This window comes from Vanacampus margaritifer, chromosome 6, assembly GCF_051991255.1.
Source record: "Vanacampus margaritifer isolate UIUO_Vmar chromosome 6, RoL_Vmar_1.0, whole genome shotgun sequence".
In the NCBI taxonomy this organism is placed as follows: Eukaryota; Metazoa; Chordata; class Actinopteri; order Syngnathiformes; family Syngnathidae; genus Vanacampus; species Vanacampus margaritifer.
The window spans coordinates 10,919,127-10,938,363 of NC_135437.1; the positions used below are offsets into that span (position 1 = coordinate 10,919,127).

Consider the following 19,237-nt stretch of genomic DNA (forward strand, 5'->3'; position numbering starts at 1 on the left):
CTAAAAATATGAACACAGACGTTTTCCTGTAGAACCCAGCTGTGATGTGTTGGTCTTGCCTCTTCTAACAGCAGAGGATCAAGTGGTTGTGTCATCAGACTATGACAGCACCCACGAAGCCAACCACAGTGACAGCAGTGATGTAGCACACACAGAAGAGGACACAGAGGAAGGAAAAAACTCCTCCCAGAATGTCATTCTCCACCCGTTATTACCTCCTGAGGTACGACTGGGAGCCATTAAGACTCCTTAAATGCACCTCAGGGACATCAGTAGACAACATGACGTTTCTGTAATGAACAAACTCTCCCTTTTCATCATGTGTCACTTGTACAGGACAAACCTATTCTGGCCCCAGAGCCGCTATTAATGGACGATTTAGAGCCGATGATGAGTCAGCTAAACAATTGGAACTTTCCCATCTTCAGCTTGATGGAGAAGACTAACGGCAAATGTGGTCGGATCCTCAGTCAGGTGAGCAAGTCCGAAAATGGTTTATCATGAATCTTGTGTGCTGCCGGTGTGCTGAAGACTGTCGCAGCTGGCTTTGGGGGAGAGGTGGGGTATGTCTTGGGCTGGTTGCAACCCAGTTACAGGGCACATATAAACAACCATTTGCCTTCACACGTATGGCCAATTTATAGTCATCACTTCATCTAATGTGTGTTTTGGTGATGTGGGAGGAAGCCGGAGTACTCAAAGGGGAGAACAGGCAAAAACTTAAGACAAGAAATCTGGAGCCAAAATTGGAAGCCTGAGGCAGATGTGCTAACCACAGGTCCATTCATAATTCATCTACTCAGTATAATCTGGGTTCCAAATGCTGTAAAATCAGAAATTTATTTTGAATTTGGAAAGTGAATTTAACCTGTAACTATAAATTTGAGTAATTTGACAGAATAGTTTCCTTGTAAAATGGATTACTACTTTACACGTCATTTAACCTTATAATAATAAAAAATAATGTGAACTTTGTGTTGTTTTGATCAATTGAATAATAATGATCATTATTCACATACAGTAAAGATACTACAACTGTTTTATGCTAGAAAGTCTTGGAATTACATTGAAAGTGCTTGGATTTGACTTTGGAAAAGTTTTACTTGCGATTTAGTATGCAGCGTGCAACTTTACATCTGGTGATGATGTGATATGGGCAGCTCAGTGGAGTAGTAGTTTGCACATCTGCCTCACAGTTTGGATGCACTTGGATTGAATCTCTGCTCAGACTCTCCTGTATTGAGTTTGCATAACAGTCTTCTCTAATATTCCAAAATGGTGTGTGTGTTATATGTTAATTTGAAACCCTACAATTGTCCATAGGTGCGAATGGTTGGTTGTCTTTGTGCGACTAGCCCAGGGTGTACCCAAAGTCAACTGAGGTAGCTCACTCGTGACCCGATGAGGACACGCAGCATCGAAAATTGGATAAACGGCGGTTCCATTATGTTCTTTTTCTCCCCCTCAGGTTTCTTACAGGCTTTTTGAGGACACTGGTTTGTTTCAGACCTTCAAGATACCGATCCAAGAATTCATGAACTACTTCCATGCCCTTGAAAATGGTTACAGAAACATACCATGTAAGCTTGTACAAATCCCGTCTGCTTATGTTACATTCAGGATCTTTACCAAGACCAAATACCAAATCATCCACTACAAGAAGATTGCATTGTTTGTGAAGTTAATTGGGTGGCTTTAGAATGAGGATAAGCAGCTCAACACTGCCCTCTGGTGGAGAATGATAAACTGACTGTTGTTCCCTGACTCAGATCACAATAGGGTGCACGCCACGGATGTGCTCCATGCAGTCTGGTACCTCACCACTCAACCGGTTCCGGGTCTGCCCAGTCTCATTGCTGACCACAGCTCTGCTAGTGACTCAGGTGTGCCCATCAGTATGCAACGAACACGTTGTCTTTTGGAATCACGCTCTATAGAGCGTGGAACCTGTCCCAGCTCAGGTACAGGCTATAAATGGGGGTTCAAATCCGAGATGCGCTTTGAATTTCACATTAATCATGTTGTGATTAATTTGATATTAGCACAAGAAGAATTGTTTACTGTCTTGTAAATGTTTGTTTTGCTTTTAACTTAACAAATACATTTTTATTTTTATAGAATTGTTTTCTACCCAGAGCCAAATTACAAGACATCTCAATGGTTTTGAGAGAAACCTTCAGGAGTATGTGTTTCTCCCCCCCAATTCAAAGTTTGTCATATCTTATTCAGGCTTAGGGCACTTCCATTCACATAGCAAAACTATTTGAAGTCCTGAACAGCATGAAATTGCAGGCAGATTAGAATTTCCTCACAACCATATTTTCATACCCTCATTTGTATGCCTTACTAAAGCCTTCCCTTTGATCCACTCGCGAGTGGATTTGAGAGTTCAAGAAATGTGTTTCTCTATGTGTGCATGTGTATTTTTAATAATAATACGTACCCTCAAAGCACAATGTGTGTGTGTTTGTGCAAACTGTGGCACTCTGTTCTTCACCTCACTCCCTTTGCCTGCTTCACCCGTGGCCAGACTCCGACAGTGGAATAACTCACAGTCATATGGGCTTCCTGGTGTCAAAGACGTATACTGTGTCAGAGGACGGTTATGGCTGCTTGTCTGGCCTCATACCGGCTCTGGAGCTTATGGCTCTCTACGTGGCTGCTGCCATGCACGACTACGACCACCCCGGGCGGACCAACGCCTTCCTCGTGGCTACCAGCGCCCCCCAGGTAAAGTTCAGAATGCACCAAGAAGGACTATGATTAATGATAGCTAACTACTTTAAGGTGAATTAATAAAAATCTGCTGCATTATTATTATTATTATTATCATTCAGGGTTAACAATTTTATCCAGATTTGCTGAAATTACCCCTTAATAATGTGATGATGTTATATTGATTTATCTGAAAATAATGATCATGTTAATGACGTCTCATAATATTTATGAAGCATATCAAAATACAATACAGTACTTATATAAATCTGTGCTAGTGTTTACGTTTTCAAATAATCACTTCTATGACATTCCTAGAAAATCACAATGTCCCATTACTGGTAAGCTACTTGTGGTTCTTAGGGGCTATGCCCGGTTCCCGCCGGCACCATGTTGGTGACCCCTATTGTATACTTGTTTTAAATAAGGCATCTAAATGTACAAATGGGTGAATTAAGTGCACTAAGTTGATGGCTGTCATTTTACCATTTTTCATACTAAATATCTTGACCTACTAACTATTTTTTTTAAACTGGCAGAATATAAGCCTAAATGTTTTTTGTTATTTAACCCTTCGAATCAATAGATGGTCCCAGTGGACATGACATATTCGCGTGTCTAAACCAATATAACACATAATTTGGATGATGTCAACACTTTTGGTTCATGATTGGATCTTAAGTAAGCAATCACAATCGTAAGTTGATTTGCATGATGTTCGTGTTAAAAACGTCGCATATAAGATTGGTAAGTTTACAACACGTTACAGCCATATTATCCTGGAGTCCACTATAACAACTAAAAACATGAGATAACCACCCCTCCCAAAAAATCCATGTTCCAAAGAGTCAAAATTAGCACACACAAAAAAAACAAGAAATTTTGCCCAGCAGAAAAAATGCGGGTCTGAAAAGGCTACTAATCAGCTGCCATCATATGCGGCTAATTTTGGCTGACTCTTTGTCATAAAATAATTTGCTGTCCTTAAGTGTTGACAACATTTACATGGAAACGCAAAAATAAGACTCTAAATTGTCCATAGGTGTGTAGCTGAGCGTCACTAGTTGTTTGTCTTTTGTGTCCTGCAAATGGCTTTTACGTTTTTTTTACGATATCAGATCTCCGTATCTTTGTAACTATTAACACGGTACTAGATCATTTTGTTTGCAAACATAAAAATGTAATCAAAGTGTATATGTCATAATTTCCCCTTCTTACCACAATATAAAGAAATCGGCCCACTTGGCATGTTTTTATCTGTTGTAAAGTGTGTTCTGTGTCTGTGCAGGCGGTGCTCTACAATGACCGTTCGGTTCTGGAGAACCACCATGCTGCCTCGGCCTGGAACCTCTTGTTGTCCCGGCCGGAGTTCAACTTCCTCATCAACTTGGAACACACAGAGTTCAAGCGATTCCGTTTCCTGGTCATTGAGGCCATACTGGCCACAGATTTGAAAAAGCACTTTGATTTTCTTGCAGAGTTCAATGCAAAGGTATTTACGCTTTGGATGCTAACAACCAAAAAGCATTTGTGAGGAGTTTGGGGATATAATTTGTTGGATACTCTAAAAACAACAAAAACAATCCTGATCAACCGCAACAGTGTGTGCTTGCACTGCATCCCTTTGGCTCGTGTGTGCCAATTTCTGAGTTTTCCCATCCAGTTAACAATGAACAAGTTGCATTAATTTACCAATGGAATGCTCAAAAGCTCAACTTTATGCTACAGGCACAGCAGGGAAGAGTATAAGATGTACTGAACATGTGGAGGCAAAATCTGAAAGTAACAACATGGACATCTAGTTTCATCAGCCATTGTATTTATTTTTCTATTGATTCCCTAGGTGGGGGATGATCCATCTTCAGGCATTGATTGGTCCAATGAGAATGACAGGTTGCTGGTCTGCCAGATGTGCATAAAGTTGGCTGACATCAACGGGCCACTTAAGTGTAAGGACCTGCATCTACAGTGGACAGAGGGCATTGTCAATGAGTTCTATGAACAGGTCGGAGAACTCTCCTTAATCAGTGCTGCATATTTCTGGCTGTCACCTTGCGCTAATGAAGGTCATGCTGCATGTAGGGTGATGAAGAGTCCAATCTGGGTCTCCCCATCAGCCCCTTCATGGACCGAGCCGCACCACAGTTGGCCAAACTCCAGGAGTCATTCATCACACACATCGTGGGACCCTTGTGCAATTCTTACGACTCGGCCTGCCTCATGCCGGGACGATGGGTGGAACCCAAGACGGATGCAGAGGAGCCTGAAAGCACAGAGAACGAGGAGGAGGAGGAGGAAGACACGGCAGAGGAAGATACTTCTACCAGCTCAGAGTCATCACGTAAGCCAATGTGGTTTTACCACTGCTGACTAACGCGTACATTTCAAAACAGTAAATTTTGTAGAGTGCATTTTAGTATAAAAAGAGTCTATTTGGTCCAGAGTAAAATTTACACTTGGAAGAGGGTCAAATATTTTTTTATGCGAGAGAATTTTTTGGTCTCCTTTTTGATATAGTACAGTAGGAGTGGCATACCTCAGGTGGTAGCTGAAGGTCGTGAGTTCATTCCTCAACCCTTTGTGTAACTTTTTTTTTTTTAAATAAATTAATAAAATGTACTTTAAAAAATCCTTCTAAAATTTACTTTCTGAGTGGAAAAAAAAAACAATATTAGGTTTTTGTCATGGGATAGGTCAATTCTCAGAAACATTATTTTGAGTAAAATGTACTCCGAATATTTTACTCTTTTCCAAGTGTAAATTTTACTCTGTTAGAGTGGGACCAAATAGACTCTTTTTAGAGTAAAATGTACTCTACAAAATTGACTGTGCAGTTTAATCATGTATATGTTTTTATCTTAGAGAAAGCAGCCAAGAAGAGGAGGAAAGTGTTTTGTCAGATCACTCATCACCTGCTGGAGAACCACGAGATGTGGAAGAAAGTGATCGCGGAAGAGGCACAGAAGCAGGGCCAAGGATCAGAGTCGGTCCACGTGAACAGTGTAACAGAGCCCATTTTGGCTACTCACGAGGAGGAAGAGGAGCCGGGCAGCAGAGAGGAGCTGGTTGAAGGGGAGGATCCAGAGGAAGGAGTAGAGGAACCCGAGTGGCCTGCGTCGCCACAGGAAGTGGAGGAAGACACACAGTGAACGCGTCTGTCAGGATTAGGACAAGTGTTTCTCCGTTTCTTATACTATTTACTGAAACCTGTTTTTGCCAGCACATCACTTTAGACACAACACTGTAGATTGGGAAATGTGTGCCTAAGAATAAAAAAACAGGGTGGGAAATTTTGTGCTTTACTCACTTTTGTCTAAATATTTGAGTTCACCAAACATTTTAAAGGAGCTTTCCGTCTTGCAATACGAGATTATGCATGTACTTTGGAATACAGACTCTTTTGTTACTGTCAAGAGAAGAGGCAGACTGACTACACAGACCTCAACCACAATGTGGTAACACGAGACTGATGACATTTGCTGCCAATTTATACATAATTATTTTCTGAATGCAATTATATGGACATCCCCGTTACTTCTTTGTGCTTCAATTTCAGCAGGCTTGGAGGTCACAAATGGGCCCTAATGTGTTTATGGAACATAAAATAAGTCAATTAATTGGGGAACATTGGTGTTCCTATAACCTCGGCCATCATGAATCACTCACACAATAAATATTTATAAATGTTATACTGTACTTTACATTTTATGTACTGTATAGTCATGTATGTTTAAATGCAGATGCTTCATTCTCATCACACTCTTAAATTTGTGCCCACGTGAACTATTCCTCAGCCTTTAAAAAATAAGGTCCTCTATTTTGTAAAAAGAACAAAACGGGAACATGCAGCAACAATGTTTTAATGGACTGATTCAGGATCACGGGAAAAGGGAATAAAGTTAACAATTTGTAAATGCATTTGGAATTTCTTAGGGAAGAACAGTCATAACATTATGAGATAGGCTAAAGAGAATATCACATTAATGAGCAGTAGAGCACTGCAACACTCTTTTTTTCCCTTCCCATTATTTCTTCATGGCTTTGAATTATATATTTCTGTGAGTAATCAATTCCTCCATATGTGAACCTTTAACCCTCAGGAAACCTCCAGTTGTTGAGATTCAACAAAAGCTCTTATAGGACAGCAACAACGTGCTAAGATATTATTGTAAGCTACTTTTGATGATGTCCATAACACACATTGAAGCACAGAAAGTGTGAAATCAGGGAGCAATGTTAATAACAACCATACGCATCAACTGGATGAGTCCGGACTAAAAAATTACATTATTATGTACTGTAGCTTGACACTTCAGGAAATTGCATCCCACAATATTTGCCACATAAGTCATGTCGTGCTTTCCTGACACTTTTGGGTAATTTGATTTCCGAAATGCATGTTAAGTGAGTCTCGAGGATGAAGTATGATTCCCTTTTCAAGTAGCACGTTAGCAACCACAAAGTCATTATTTTGGTCTCATACTCTGTCAAAAAAAACGAAACAAACAAATGTTCTGAAAATGAACCTTTTTGTATTGTTTTGGTCAAGGATAGGCACATTGTAAAAAATGCTTCCCCTAGCACACCTGATTGGTTTTAAGTTTTTTGTTTTTTTTGTATTGACAGATGTCACTTATAGCACTTTCACTTGTTTATCTCTATTAGAAGAACAATGTAGAAATGCTGTCAGCCATGATTGAATTTGTGGCATTTTAGAGTTGCTCGTTAATGGATGTTACTGTTTCAACGCACAACTCACAGTCAGTTTCATGTTGACAATGTGCAATTTAAATTTAACGTGACACATTAACACACACATTCAAAACACTACGAGTGACAAAGAGACCTAAACGATAATGACTGTCATCATCTTATGATGGCAAAAGTTCAGCATAACAACCCGCAATGCATCCTGGAAACCAAAGAATGCACAAAACTTTTACAAGAAGTGCATTTAGTTTCCCATCCCTGTTCTATGATTACTACTACAATGTATTTCTCTGAACTCCATTCTGCACGATAATGGGCTCTTTTGAAAAGCATCATCACAAAAATTTGTACTTTGGAGAACAAAAATTTATCCCATCCTTTTTTTCTGACAGTGTATAAGTACAATGCAATTTCTAAACAAAGAAAATGATGTAAAAAAAAAAACATGAATAAATGAATAGCGCAAATTATAGGAACACTAATGTATAAAACTATGTAAATGACTTTTTACAAAAAAATGTCATGTGACAAACTCATCCATCCATCCATCCATCCATCCATCCATTTTCTTAACCGCTTATTCCTCACAAGGGTCGCGGGGGTGCTGGAGCCTATCCCAGCTGGCTTCGGGCAGTAGGCGGGGTACACCCTGAACTGGTTGCCAGCCAATTGCAGTGTGACAAACTCCTTACAAGCCAAAAATTGTCTCTGATGAATGATTTGTCAGGTTGAGAAAAAAAAAAACTTGAACATTTAGTTAAATGCGAGTCAAATGTAGTAAATGGTTGAATGATGAAAGACATCTACCAAGTGTCGCTTTGTGGAATTTGGAAGATTTTAATCTGATGGTTTCATCTAATCTTGCTCATTGATATTCATATTGGCAGGCTTATTGCTGCATAATTTCCATTTCAATGTATACCATAGTGGGTGATTCCACTGTGAAGGAGGCTGCGTGAGTCTGAGAAGGGATCTGACTGATTTGTGAATGTATATTATTACACGGAACTTGGGGAGGATTCATTTATGAAAGTTTCTAATTGCAAACCTTGTTTCTATGTCCAATGCTGTCCTGTTCTTGATGCGGCTGTATGGCAGCGAGTAGTCAATATTGGTAAGATTGATGCATTCAGTTACTTCCTCTGAGTTACTCTGATGAAACGGTTGCTCTCCAAAGAACCTGTGTGCAAACAGTACTTCTCCTTGTGCTTCCACTTTGACCTAGAAACTGCTTTGTGGCCATGTTCACTGGCAACGATTGACATTTTAACATTCATCACAAATTTATCAGTCACATCACAAAGACCATTAAACTGTTTTGGGGTAGAGAACATAATATTTAAGTCAATGTGTTATATATTGTTTTTGTCTTCATTTCTGCCATTTGATTGTCACACATTTGTAAGACAATTGTAATCATGAGAGCGACACCAGCTTTAAAATTGCTTATTATTTTTTTTATATAGCAGACACATTATTATGGCAAATTTGTTTCCTCTCCCTAGAACGTCACACTTGCCACGTGTACTTAAATAATATTTTGTCCAAATACACAGGATTTGTTAACATAAAAGTTTGTTTTTCCCTTGCAGGATAATGCTCCATTTTGTACAATGAATGAATATATTATGTACAGTAAAGACATTTTAAAACTACAAAAATCTTCTAGAAATGCATTATTTATTTTTACCGTTTTGTAATTTAGTCACTATACTGTGGCTTCAATATTGCCAGACTTACTGGAAGTGCCTAGTGGTATGTATCATACATGAATATAATTTGAAGATTATTAGAAATTGTCACAAACTGATCTAAGTTGATGTTGTAATGTGAATACATTCAATTATAAGACAGAAGAAGTTCTGTGGTATCCCTGTGTTTGTCTTTACTAGTTGGGAAAATGAACAAAGAATTGATCATGTGATACTGAATGCATATGCATGTGCTGCCATCTTAATGCAAACAAGCCGATGGATGTTTATCCTTTCAAAGTATGGAGAAAGAAGAAAATTGCTTCTACAAATGGTCAGTTTGGAAGAATCCACTGCAATATAAACTCTTGGATGGGCGAGTCTATTTTTAATGTGTGCATGTCTAAATAAATTGATCAGTGATAGCTAACCATGTATCCTGACCTGCAATACACTTTATGTTGAAATGTTTTGGATGTGACAAGCATGTTTTGTTTAGTACACTCGGAAGTTAAACCGATGTGTTGAAATTGCAACTCCCTCTGAACGCTAATCAAGTGAAAACACACAGGCTAGCCGATTAATATGTCACATTCAAATTAGAGCTGTCAAACGGTTACATTTTGATTAATGATGATTCATCACTTAAAATAAAAATACTTTTTTTTTTTAATTGCCCGCCAAATTTGAAGAGCGCCTGTTATGTGTTAATTCTTTTGACATTTAATGTTATGACTGAGGACGTCTTCAACATTTTTTTGATCCATTGCACACTCTCATGCTCCTCTTTTTCTAATCAGTAAATTACTTGCATAATTTCAAACATAAAAAAAAAAAAATTAAATGTTGGGGTATAATTCTAAAACGAATATTCAATTCTAATAATATTATATCCAATATTGTGTATCAAATATTCTGAATGTTATATGCAAACTTTTAGCAAATGCTTTACTTTAATGCATGTAGTTATGTTTATTGTTCAAACACAACCTGCGCTACCTTTAACGTAATCATCCGCTGTCAAGCGGATCATCTGCAGTCAAAATTAATAGTATTATTAATCTGTGTTAATACATAATTGATGCAATAATTTTTTGGTGATTAAGCAATGAGTTAACGCTTTAACTTTGACGACACTAATTCACATACAACTTCAAAGTCCTTAATAATACTGTATATGCTCGTATGCCACCTCAGGGTAGTCAGCAATACAGTCAAGGATGATCGGAGCAATCTTACTGTCACTTTTAAGATACAACATGAATACAACTGTAGATAATTTAAGAGGCCAGAGCAAGATTAAACAATTGGATGAATAAAAATAAGGACTTCAAAATCAAGGATGATCTTTGGGTTAAATGCTGCACTCAATAATATAAACGTTTACAGAAAATGGCCAACAGTTTCTCGTTGTTCATCCCAGTGAAGGTTTACTTTGTTGGCATAAAGTGATGATTATGCAGTGGTCTATTTTCAGAGCCGTAGGCCTACAGTATATTCTGAACGATTGTGGCTGAGAATATACTCATTCCTGATTTAAATCTGAATCACACCTAATCTACATCGTTACAATAAAAAACATACAATTGAAAAACATCTATAAAAATTGCACAATGATTTATTTTTGACCAGATGCGGGCAAACCATGTTTGCAGTACCATAGTTTGACCACTAAATGTAAATGTCGCACTTTTACTCAAACGTCCATGAACGTAACCATCGAAGAAGGATTGTGTCTTCTTTGCCCGTAGACGTATGGCTGGCCCGCTGCTTCGCGGCGATTTGGCTACGCGTGGGGAGAAAACACCCGAAGAATTTATTGTACTCGAACGGCCATTGATTTCGCTGCTTTTGGCCTTTGGAGCTCCGATAAAATGTCGTCTTGGCCCAAAGCCTCAAAAGCTTCCCTGCGGCAGCAGGCTAACCCAAACGGGAGGTCAGTGCATTGCCGTTTTTGCTTCAGCATTAGCATGCTACTCGGGAGACCTCATACAAAGCACTCGGCCACGTTTGTTTTAACCATGAAACATCTCTTTATGTATTTCTGTTTTGTTGTATAGCGCCCAGCCGTTGATGTTGTTCCGGAGAAGTGCGCCGTATTCAACCAGGGAGGAGAGGAGCGAAGAGCTCAAGGATGCACTGGACAGGTGTGTGTAATTCCATTCAATAAAATTGTATTTTATTTAGCGCCAAATCAAAGAAGAAGTTTAAACCTAAGGCGGCGGATGAGCTTGTGTGGACAGACCCAGCGACTTTTAACAAAGTGGGCAACCATGTTCATACTGTTGTTCATGTTACTCTTTGATGAGTTGCAACTGTAAGTTATGTTAATGTTTCATTAATAATAATAAGCATTATATGATCATTTGGCAATAAAAAAGGGTGTCAACATATGTGACAAAAGGGGCACATCAATGTCATGCCAAAAGGTGCTCCCCTGATTCTGCAACCTCTAGTCACACTTATTGAAATCACACTGCCAGCCCTGTTGTGATCTTGTATCTAAAATGAGGCATCAATATCATCTATTGGTGGTTGTTCAACAGTAAAGTGGTTTCCAAGTTTGACATTTAAAGTGGAGCAGCATTAGACGTTACTGTAAATGATGGACTACAGTGCATACAATTTCGTAATATGCTTCTGCTGTCGGAACGGAGCTTTGTAGTAACAAAAGACCACCTGTATAAAACAAATGTTGACTCAATTTAAAATTATTTCAAGCGCATTTATTGTGTAAGTTTGAAACATGCTTCCCTTCCGGTTGTGTTTATTCGTATTCATATACACAATAATTAAATATATGTTTCTTTCAGTTACAAAGAACTAGAACAGAAGCAAAACTACAGTGGTGGTGTCAAGTATGACGGCGCAAAGCATCAAACCAATGGTGAGAATTAACACAAGTTCTTCAAATACCTTTTCCACATTATACTACTGGTTGCTGTCATTTGTAAGTAATAAAATGTTGCATTATTGCCGTCTCTGAATTACACTTTTTCTGCATTACTTTTCAACTTAATTCAAACAAAACAACTGCTGAATTCTAAATGATGATAATTCAATTTAATAGATTACAAGTTACAAGAGAGGTTTTGTACTTTTTACCCCCTCACAAAATCAAACTAAACCTTTTTATAAGCATAGATTAAAGTAAATACAAGTCTTTGTTTTTTTTCTTGTTTTTTTGTGGCATATCATAGAGCATCAATGCCATGTTTCAAGCATGTACACAATCATAAACATGTTGCATAACAACTGAATTGAGTAGGTAAATTATTTAACCCAAACAAATCCTCTTCACATGAGGCTCCCCAATAGATCTAGCATAGTAGCCTAAAGAACATGCTTGGAAGAAAATGAAGTCAAACATGGGCTAACAAATATACACACATGCACTTTACACAAATGGTATTAAATAATTAAACTCACCTTTTGACATTTACACATAATTATAAATGTTAGGGAATACTGTACTGGCAAATTGTAATGGCAAAGTAGAGTGCAGGAGCTATCAGCTGCATTGTGAGAGAAGATTTCAATTTTTATTGCACAAGGTGCATTCAAGAACCGCGAAGACCAACGAACACCTTGAATGCAGACGAGAGAAAAAAAACAGTTAAATCTCGCAATAACTTCAAAATTCCACTCGATGGTGTCAGAGTAACACTTGCTGTTTAGGCCTGGTCACAAAAACAGCAATCGGCTACGTTTGGGATTCACTGCATTTCAGAAATTCCTGTTAGTATCTCAAGCAAGATTTGCATTTTCATCCACTTGCACATTCCCTTGCGATTTCTCATCAATCCTTGTATTTTTCTGCTCCTCCAGCCAAGCCCGAGAACACCATTGCAGACAGACGGAAAACCTTGTATCAGAAATTCTACAGGCAAGTGCAGGAGGATCAAACAACTGCTGACTGTGTGATCATCTCCGTGACCAACCAGTGCCTGTAAGTACAAATTGCGAATATGCTCATAGCCAGAGAAATGGTTTCCAGCACTTTGGGTCAAGGACTTACTTAAAACGTTACCAAAGCTGGAGGGACTATTGGTTTCACAAGCCTCATCCAGTTTTTTTTAAAGTTTTTTTACTTTATCTTTTTTTTTTTTTTACTTTATCTATTCCTGGAGTTGGCGTTACCACTTCCTCATAAGGACTTGCTGACAACATCACACAACAACAACAAATCTCAGTTAATTCCAACTTTTAAATGTGATATACTCTATGATTCCTGGCACATAATGTCTATATATTTCGAATGATACAGCTCTTTTTTTCAACATGACATGCATAATTATTTTTTCTCACCTTAGTGACATGAATAAGCCAAACTCCCCAAATAATTGAAATAACAATCCAACATTAAAGCTTGGTGAAATGCTGTAACATGTTAAAATGTTATTTTTCGACAATCTTTAATTGTTCTTGTTTAACCGTAAAAGGTTTGAACCACAGACTGACCGAAGAAAACCGAAAGACTTTCATCGCCGCAACATACTTCACATTTCAGACTTGAACTCAGATTGCTCATGCAAAAAAAAAAGACATATTGCACACTTCACACTACCCTCATTTCAAATATATAAATGATGAACACAAAATATTAAGTCAGCCATCACTCAGAGAAAATATGTTATACTTTTTAATTGACCAAGATGTCAACCTAAAAATCTTGACTTTATTCAAACAGTTATACATTATTTCTTGAAAAAAACTGTGGAATATGAGTTAAGCCGCAAAATCCTCCAATTCGGTATACATGTCAGGGAGCACCCATTTTGCCACTTACCGTCGACTGCCACCCAGCTTCAGAAAACAGCTGAGCTGTGATTGGTTTGTTGCCTGAGCCTTGAGCAACTGTGATGTCATTTTCAGTGGACAACAAGTGGCAAAATGGCAGCCTCCTGACATGGATAAAAACAGGTGGCTTTTGTTGCATAGCTGCTCTCATGAACAAACGCAATATAAATCAGAAAGCCGTGTTTAGGCGAGTGGGGGTCCATACAACATATTACTGTAAATATTTTTTGGGACCTGACTCCTTTTTGCCCCACACAAATACTGCACTGCCATGCTTCTTGGTTATAATATCTAAGCATAAACCAACTTCAGTTGATACTAAAGTTGAAACTGTTGTTCACCACTCACTCACCGCAATTGACATTGAAAGTGTTTGACTGCAAACATTTTCCTTAAATATCACAACTGTACTGTATGACTACATGGTAGCACGGTAAAATGACACACTTACACGAAGTTCACACTGCCATCAAAACATTACATTGAAAATTGAAATGAGCTCCATTCATAGTTTACTGTCCAATTGAGACACCTGTTTTTGACTGTAAAATTGTATACATTTGTCACTCACCTACTCAAAGCATCACATTCATAATCCAAGTTTGCCTAACCAGGTTTTACAACACATCCAAGTCAAACTGTCACCTCAAACTAATTAATCTGTCCAGTCTTATTAATTTCATTTAGGTTGGTCTTCGTTCCAGTTAAGTCAGTCAACAAAGAGGTGCTGAGTTAACATGTTTCTCTTCCTCTCAAAGGGATTACCCCAAATCGCTAAACCAGTGCTTGCAGGAGCGTGGCCTGTTGGTGGAAATGCTCTACCTGCAGGCGGAGTCGGGCCTGACCCAAGCCCTACAGGATGTCCGAGGTGTTGGCTTTCCGTTATGTATTCTGGTGGAGCAGACAAACATAGCTCTGTCCTCCTGCACTGTTATCATTTTCTCAGAGCCCCTCAAAAGTAAGTCCCTCTCCCCCACAAAACCACTTCCAATTACAAGCCCCCACCACTGACCACGCAATGTACCGTTCACACACCAACATGTCAGTCAACCTACCTGAAAACACAACCCCACATGAGTTTAAATTCACATTTTGATACTTTTCATTAAAAGATTTTTTGTTTGTTTGTTTTTTTAATAATCCCCAAAAAGGCTTCATAATACATTGATTTCAAACGGGTTGTAATATGCCCACAGGTGACATTGCATACGTTGACTCCAGTCCAAAAATAGCTTTCTATGAATGTCTGAAGAAAACAATATTTTATTACAACTTGGATTTCTTCTTCATGCCTCTCTTTCCCAGTTTGTAGAAGAGAAAAGCAAACTCGGGAACATGTCCTGTTTGTAGCTTTCATTGCTGCGCCGCATTATTTGAAGGCTGTAGCGGAGCATAATACGTGTCAATGTCTTTTGAGGATGACATTTTCTTGACTCAATATGGGGGAATTTATGATTAATTATACTATATATTTTTGGTACATATTTTTTAAACATTTTTAGATTAGTCAAAGATTGCAGAAATAAGTTGACTTTTGCAATTTTCAGCAGTAAAAAAAAAAAATTCTATAATTAATTTGATAACTTCATTATTTTTCATGTACAATTAATAGCTTTAAAAACACATTTTGCCCCTTGTGGACTGAAAGTGACATCACATGTGCTCAGAGGTCAGGTAATGAATGACCAATCATGCTCGCGTTTTCTGGGTTTCGTCATGTGATGTTTGCAAGATGAGCCGTGATCGCTGTGTTACCTGAGCCCTGAGCAATTAAGACTTCTTAATGATCAATTAATTCAGTTCTAAGAGATGCCCTCCTGTGACTTTCAGATCGTGTTTTTGGATTTATTCGATCCATTTCCTAGCTGAGATTATAATCCAAGTTGTAACAAAGTGTAGTTTCCTAAATGTGCACCTCACTTATTTTGTAAACCTCACATCATTGTGTGGGGGGAAAAAGCATAATGTGCGCTTCAATTCACCAAATTAACTTATATTTTTAGTATCATGCACAATTACATTAAAACTACATGTCAAGTCTGTGTTTGCTTCTAAATAAAACATTTAATTGACATATTAGCATTCTCTGACTGAGACAAACAAAATGAAAGCAGCATCACTCAATGTCAACGGGCTCCATTACAGATCGCACATTTCAGTGTTTGTGTAGGAATTGAATCCAATCTTATCCATTCACACTTGGCACCAGCCTAATAAACAATTCAGCAACTGAAGTCACATTGAGAAATACAGCCCGCCAGAGGTACCTCATGACCACATATATCAGCGTACAGTAAAACCAACTGACGGGTGTAGTTTTCTTTCACGTCTTCCCTCGTGAGCCCCCTCTGACGCATATTTGGTTAACCTTCCACTTTCGCCCACAGTCCACCGCAACATGCCCAAAGAGCAGGCCATGGATTTTGTTGTAGCCGAGCACAGGCGCGGAGTTGGTAAGGAAAGCAAACAAAGGGACCCCGCAGATATTGCATCGCAGGCGTCGCAGTTGCTCGGGGAATTTCTGGATCGGGAAAAGATCGAGCGCCACGTTGTTCCCTCGGAAATGCGTCAGTCCCTCCAGCTGTTGTCGTGCGGCGTGCACATTTACGCCGAGGAGCTGGAAGCCATCTTGGCATTTGTCCGCGCCCGTCAGGAACATCTAAGAGGTGGGACGCTTATCAGTCGTGTCAACGACTCTTAACGTTTCCATTCATCTAATGGGATCTTCTTGACCTTGCATGCCTTTTCTTACCAGCGAGCAACGGCGGGGAGCAGAAGGGCGCCGTTTCATCTTCAGGACCGGGAAAGCCGCCCCCACTTCTTCCGACACCGCTTGGGCCGCCTCAGTGTGTAAGTGAGGCGGGGCGCCCGCTGTTGGACTGTTCTCCGCCCACACCGATGCCACTCTTACCTACACCAGGTAAAGCCTGGGCCTGTTATATTTTTCCTTTAGTTCTGTCCCACTTTTGTTGAGCTCATGTGCAATACATTTTAATTGAATAATTTAGTTCAAATGGAACAGTGGCTTTAATTTGCAAGTGTAATATTCAAATATTTGTTTTCTTCACTTTTAGGATCTTTTCCGAAAAGTAAGCCTCCCCCTCTGCTCTCCTTGCAACAATCGCCATCCTTGCACAACTCCTACAGTGGCCCCGGTTTGCTACGTACACCCCTAATACCGCACCTCCCGCCGCGTCTCCATGTCCCGAGAGGGTCCCACAGCATGAGAGGTGCTCCACCCACCCTTAAAAGTTCTCGCCCTCCGCTTTTATCTACTCCAGGTGCGTTACTTGTTGTAATCTTTCCATTTGATTGAATGCATATAAGAATTGATGGTAACTTGTTGTCTGGTGGTGACGTGTCATGATTAAAATTGTTAAACAGGACTCGGGAACAAGAGGGAATTAAATGACTAATTTTTCTCCTCTTGTCTGTCCCAAGGTGTCCCTCGCCTTAGCGTTCCCAGACATTAAGCTTGCAGCATCCAAGAACAACTCCATATTTAAGAGACTTCCATTGATATTTTTTTATTTATTTTTTGGGGTTCTGTAGGATTCATTCAACTTTTAAAAGTTTGGTACCATTATGGTTTATTATGTGGCTGAAGTACATTTTTCCTCATTGTATATGTTTTATTTTTTTTATTTTTTTTGTATAGTCATCTATATTCAGTTTGCCGTTTTTTAGATTGACCTACACACGTTAAGTGTAAAGATGTTAATAAAAAAGACAGAGTTACTGAATCATTTTTCATGCCTTGTTTTACAGAGATATTTTGTATCTCGCAAGTATGGGCAAAATGTCTCAAAGAAAACATTTTAAAAATAGGATACAAGACAAAGTAAAAAAAAAATGTGCAAAATTAAAATGTTGAAACTTTAGGTTGTGTTTATTGTTCCGATACTGTTTTTTGATCCCCAATACCGATTCCGATACCCAGTTTTGCAGTATCGGCCGATGCCAATACCGTACCGATACCTAGTTGTTGGGTTTTTTCTCAACGTGAAAAAGCTAGGGCCAAGGGCCAATAGGCTATCTTGGCTCGGCATGCAGTGAAAACGTCACACATCAGTGAATGTCGTGCACGAGCAAGACACAAAATGCTGCATCCAAAGTCCTACATTAGCGTCGGAAATAATGGCTTTGGCATGTTACTTGTTATTACTCGCCGATGCCGATCAGGGCCTCTCCTGATACCGGTATCGGAACAACACTAGTTGTGTTATAAAGTTGGACAATGCAGAATGCTGTTGATTCAACAAATCCTACAGTATGTTCTATGTTTAGACTTTTTTGGACAAATGTGATACTTAGCATTATTTGTAAAGTATGTGGACTTTTTTAATACTTCAAACGTTTATGTGTAGTTGAAGTCATTTCACGTTCTAGGTTTTTTTTTTTGTTTCTTTTTTTTATTATTCATGGATGCTTTTTTCAATTCATTTGTGTGACGGTATCAAATGCTTTTGAAAAAGCCTTCTGCGTTGCGTCGGAAGGAAACTTTAAGTTGACAATTTTTCTGTCTTGTACTTTATGAAGTGTAAATTAAGCATTTGTAGCTGTGGCCATGTGCTCTTTAATGTGCTCCTGAGATCTGCATATTTTGTGGAGAGGTTTCTTTGCACAGCATACTGAACAATGTTTGTTTTTTGTTTTGTAGCTTCACTTTTCAAATGTATTAAAATCATTAAGTGTGTGCATTCATTTTGCTGATATCTTTAACTTATTGTGAGACGTGTATTTTAGTCATAAAAATTGTAAAACTGAAATTGTAGGTTCTAATACCCAAGTGACATCACGCACCTCCACTCAACATGCTATTCAATCAATCCATGTCCCCTCAAAATTGACGATTACGTTCTACGTTTTAATGCTTTACAAAACAGTTGATTGAGAAATTGGCTAATGTTAAGCAAATTCCTTATCTGTTCACGTCAGAAGTACACTAACGTGAAATTTGTGCTAAATATTACACTTGTTTTACAGCCTAAGTGGCATAGTTAGCTTGTAACATTTTGATTGCCTTATAAAGCACGAAATGTATCAGAATGTTGCATCCACGTTTTTGTCATCTTGTCTATTCTGTGCAGCTAGACTGCTGCGAGGAGACCATCAACCCGGACAATAATGGGCAGATGGACAAACAACACGAAAGATTGCAAGTTTGTTTGGTATGATAGAAGCTGATTAGTAATGCCCCCTGCTGGCCTTAAAAAAAAAAGGTGACAAACCGTATAGTAAATTTCACTGACATGTACATGTAGCTCAATAGTTGGAGGCTGAGGAGGCCGGAAGATAAAAAATCCTAGATTTATTTTACA

General features: G+C 38.8%; 2 protein-coding genes across 3 annotated transcripts in view; both read left to right on the forward strand.

Moving 5' to 3' along the window:
* LOC144053563 (cGMP-inhibited 3',5'-cyclic phosphodiesterase 3A-like) overlaps positions 1 to 9,295 on the forward strand; it is an 85,838-nt gene extending 76,543 nt beyond the window's left edge. The window contains exons 6-14 of one of the 2 annotated variants that reach the window (XM_077568135.1): positions 75 to 223; positions 337 to 474; positions 1,469 to 1,580; positions 1,770 to 1,883; positions 2,531 to 2,730; positions 4,004 to 4,207; positions 4,559 to 4,720; positions 4,798 to 5,056; positions 5,578 to 9,295. In XM_077568135.1, coding sequence (XP_077424261.1) covers positions 75 to 223; positions 337 to 474; positions 1,469 to 1,580; positions 1,770 to 1,883; positions 2,531 to 2,730; positions 4,004 to 4,207; positions 4,559 to 4,720; positions 4,798 to 5,056; positions 5,578 to 5,864 — 1,625 coding nt within the window. In that variant the 3' untranslated portion in view covers positions 5,865 to 9,295. Of the gene's footprint in view, positions 1 to 71; positions 224 to 336; positions 475 to 1,468; positions 1,581 to 1,769; positions 1,884 to 2,530; positions 2,731 to 4,003; positions 4,208 to 4,558; positions 4,721 to 4,797; positions 5,057 to 5,577 lie in introns of both variants that reach the window. The other variant, XM_077568134.1, reaches the window with a different exon arrangement.
* A 1,558-nt stretch (positions 9,296 to 10,853) lies between these two features.
* Positions 10,854 to 18,620, forward strand: LOC144054091 (uncharacterized). Its single transcript, XM_077569173.1, has 9 exons — positions 10,854 to 11,052; positions 11,177 to 11,263; positions 11,930 to 12,003; positions 12,945 to 13,065; positions 14,675 to 14,874; positions 16,304 to 16,582; positions 16,672 to 16,836; positions 16,991 to 17,197; positions 17,358 to 18,620. Exons 1-9 carry the CDS (start codon positions 10,991 to 10,993, stop codon positions 17,387 to 17,389), a joined length of 1,227 nt encoding a protein of 408 aa, XP_077425299.1. The 5' UTR covers positions 10,854 to 10,990; the 3' UTR covers positions 17,390 to 18,620.
* The last annotated feature ends 617 nt before the right edge of the window (positions 18,621 to 19,237 follow it).

Excerpts from the sequence above, each read along its gene's own strand:
- LOC144054091 (XM_077569173.1), top strand. The coding sequence starts at position 10,991 with ATGTCGTCTTGGCCCAAAGCCTCAAAAGCTTCCCTGCGGCAGCAGGCT. Across the intron at positions 12,004-12,944 it reads CGCAAAGCATCAAACCAATG|CCAAGCCCGAGAACACCATT; the intron begins GTGAGAATTAAC and ends CTGCTCCTCCAG. Across the intron at positions 16,837-16,990 it reads GCCACTCTTACCTACACCAG|GATCTTTTCCGAAAAGTAAG; the intron begins GTAAAGCCTGGG and ends CTTCACTTTTAG.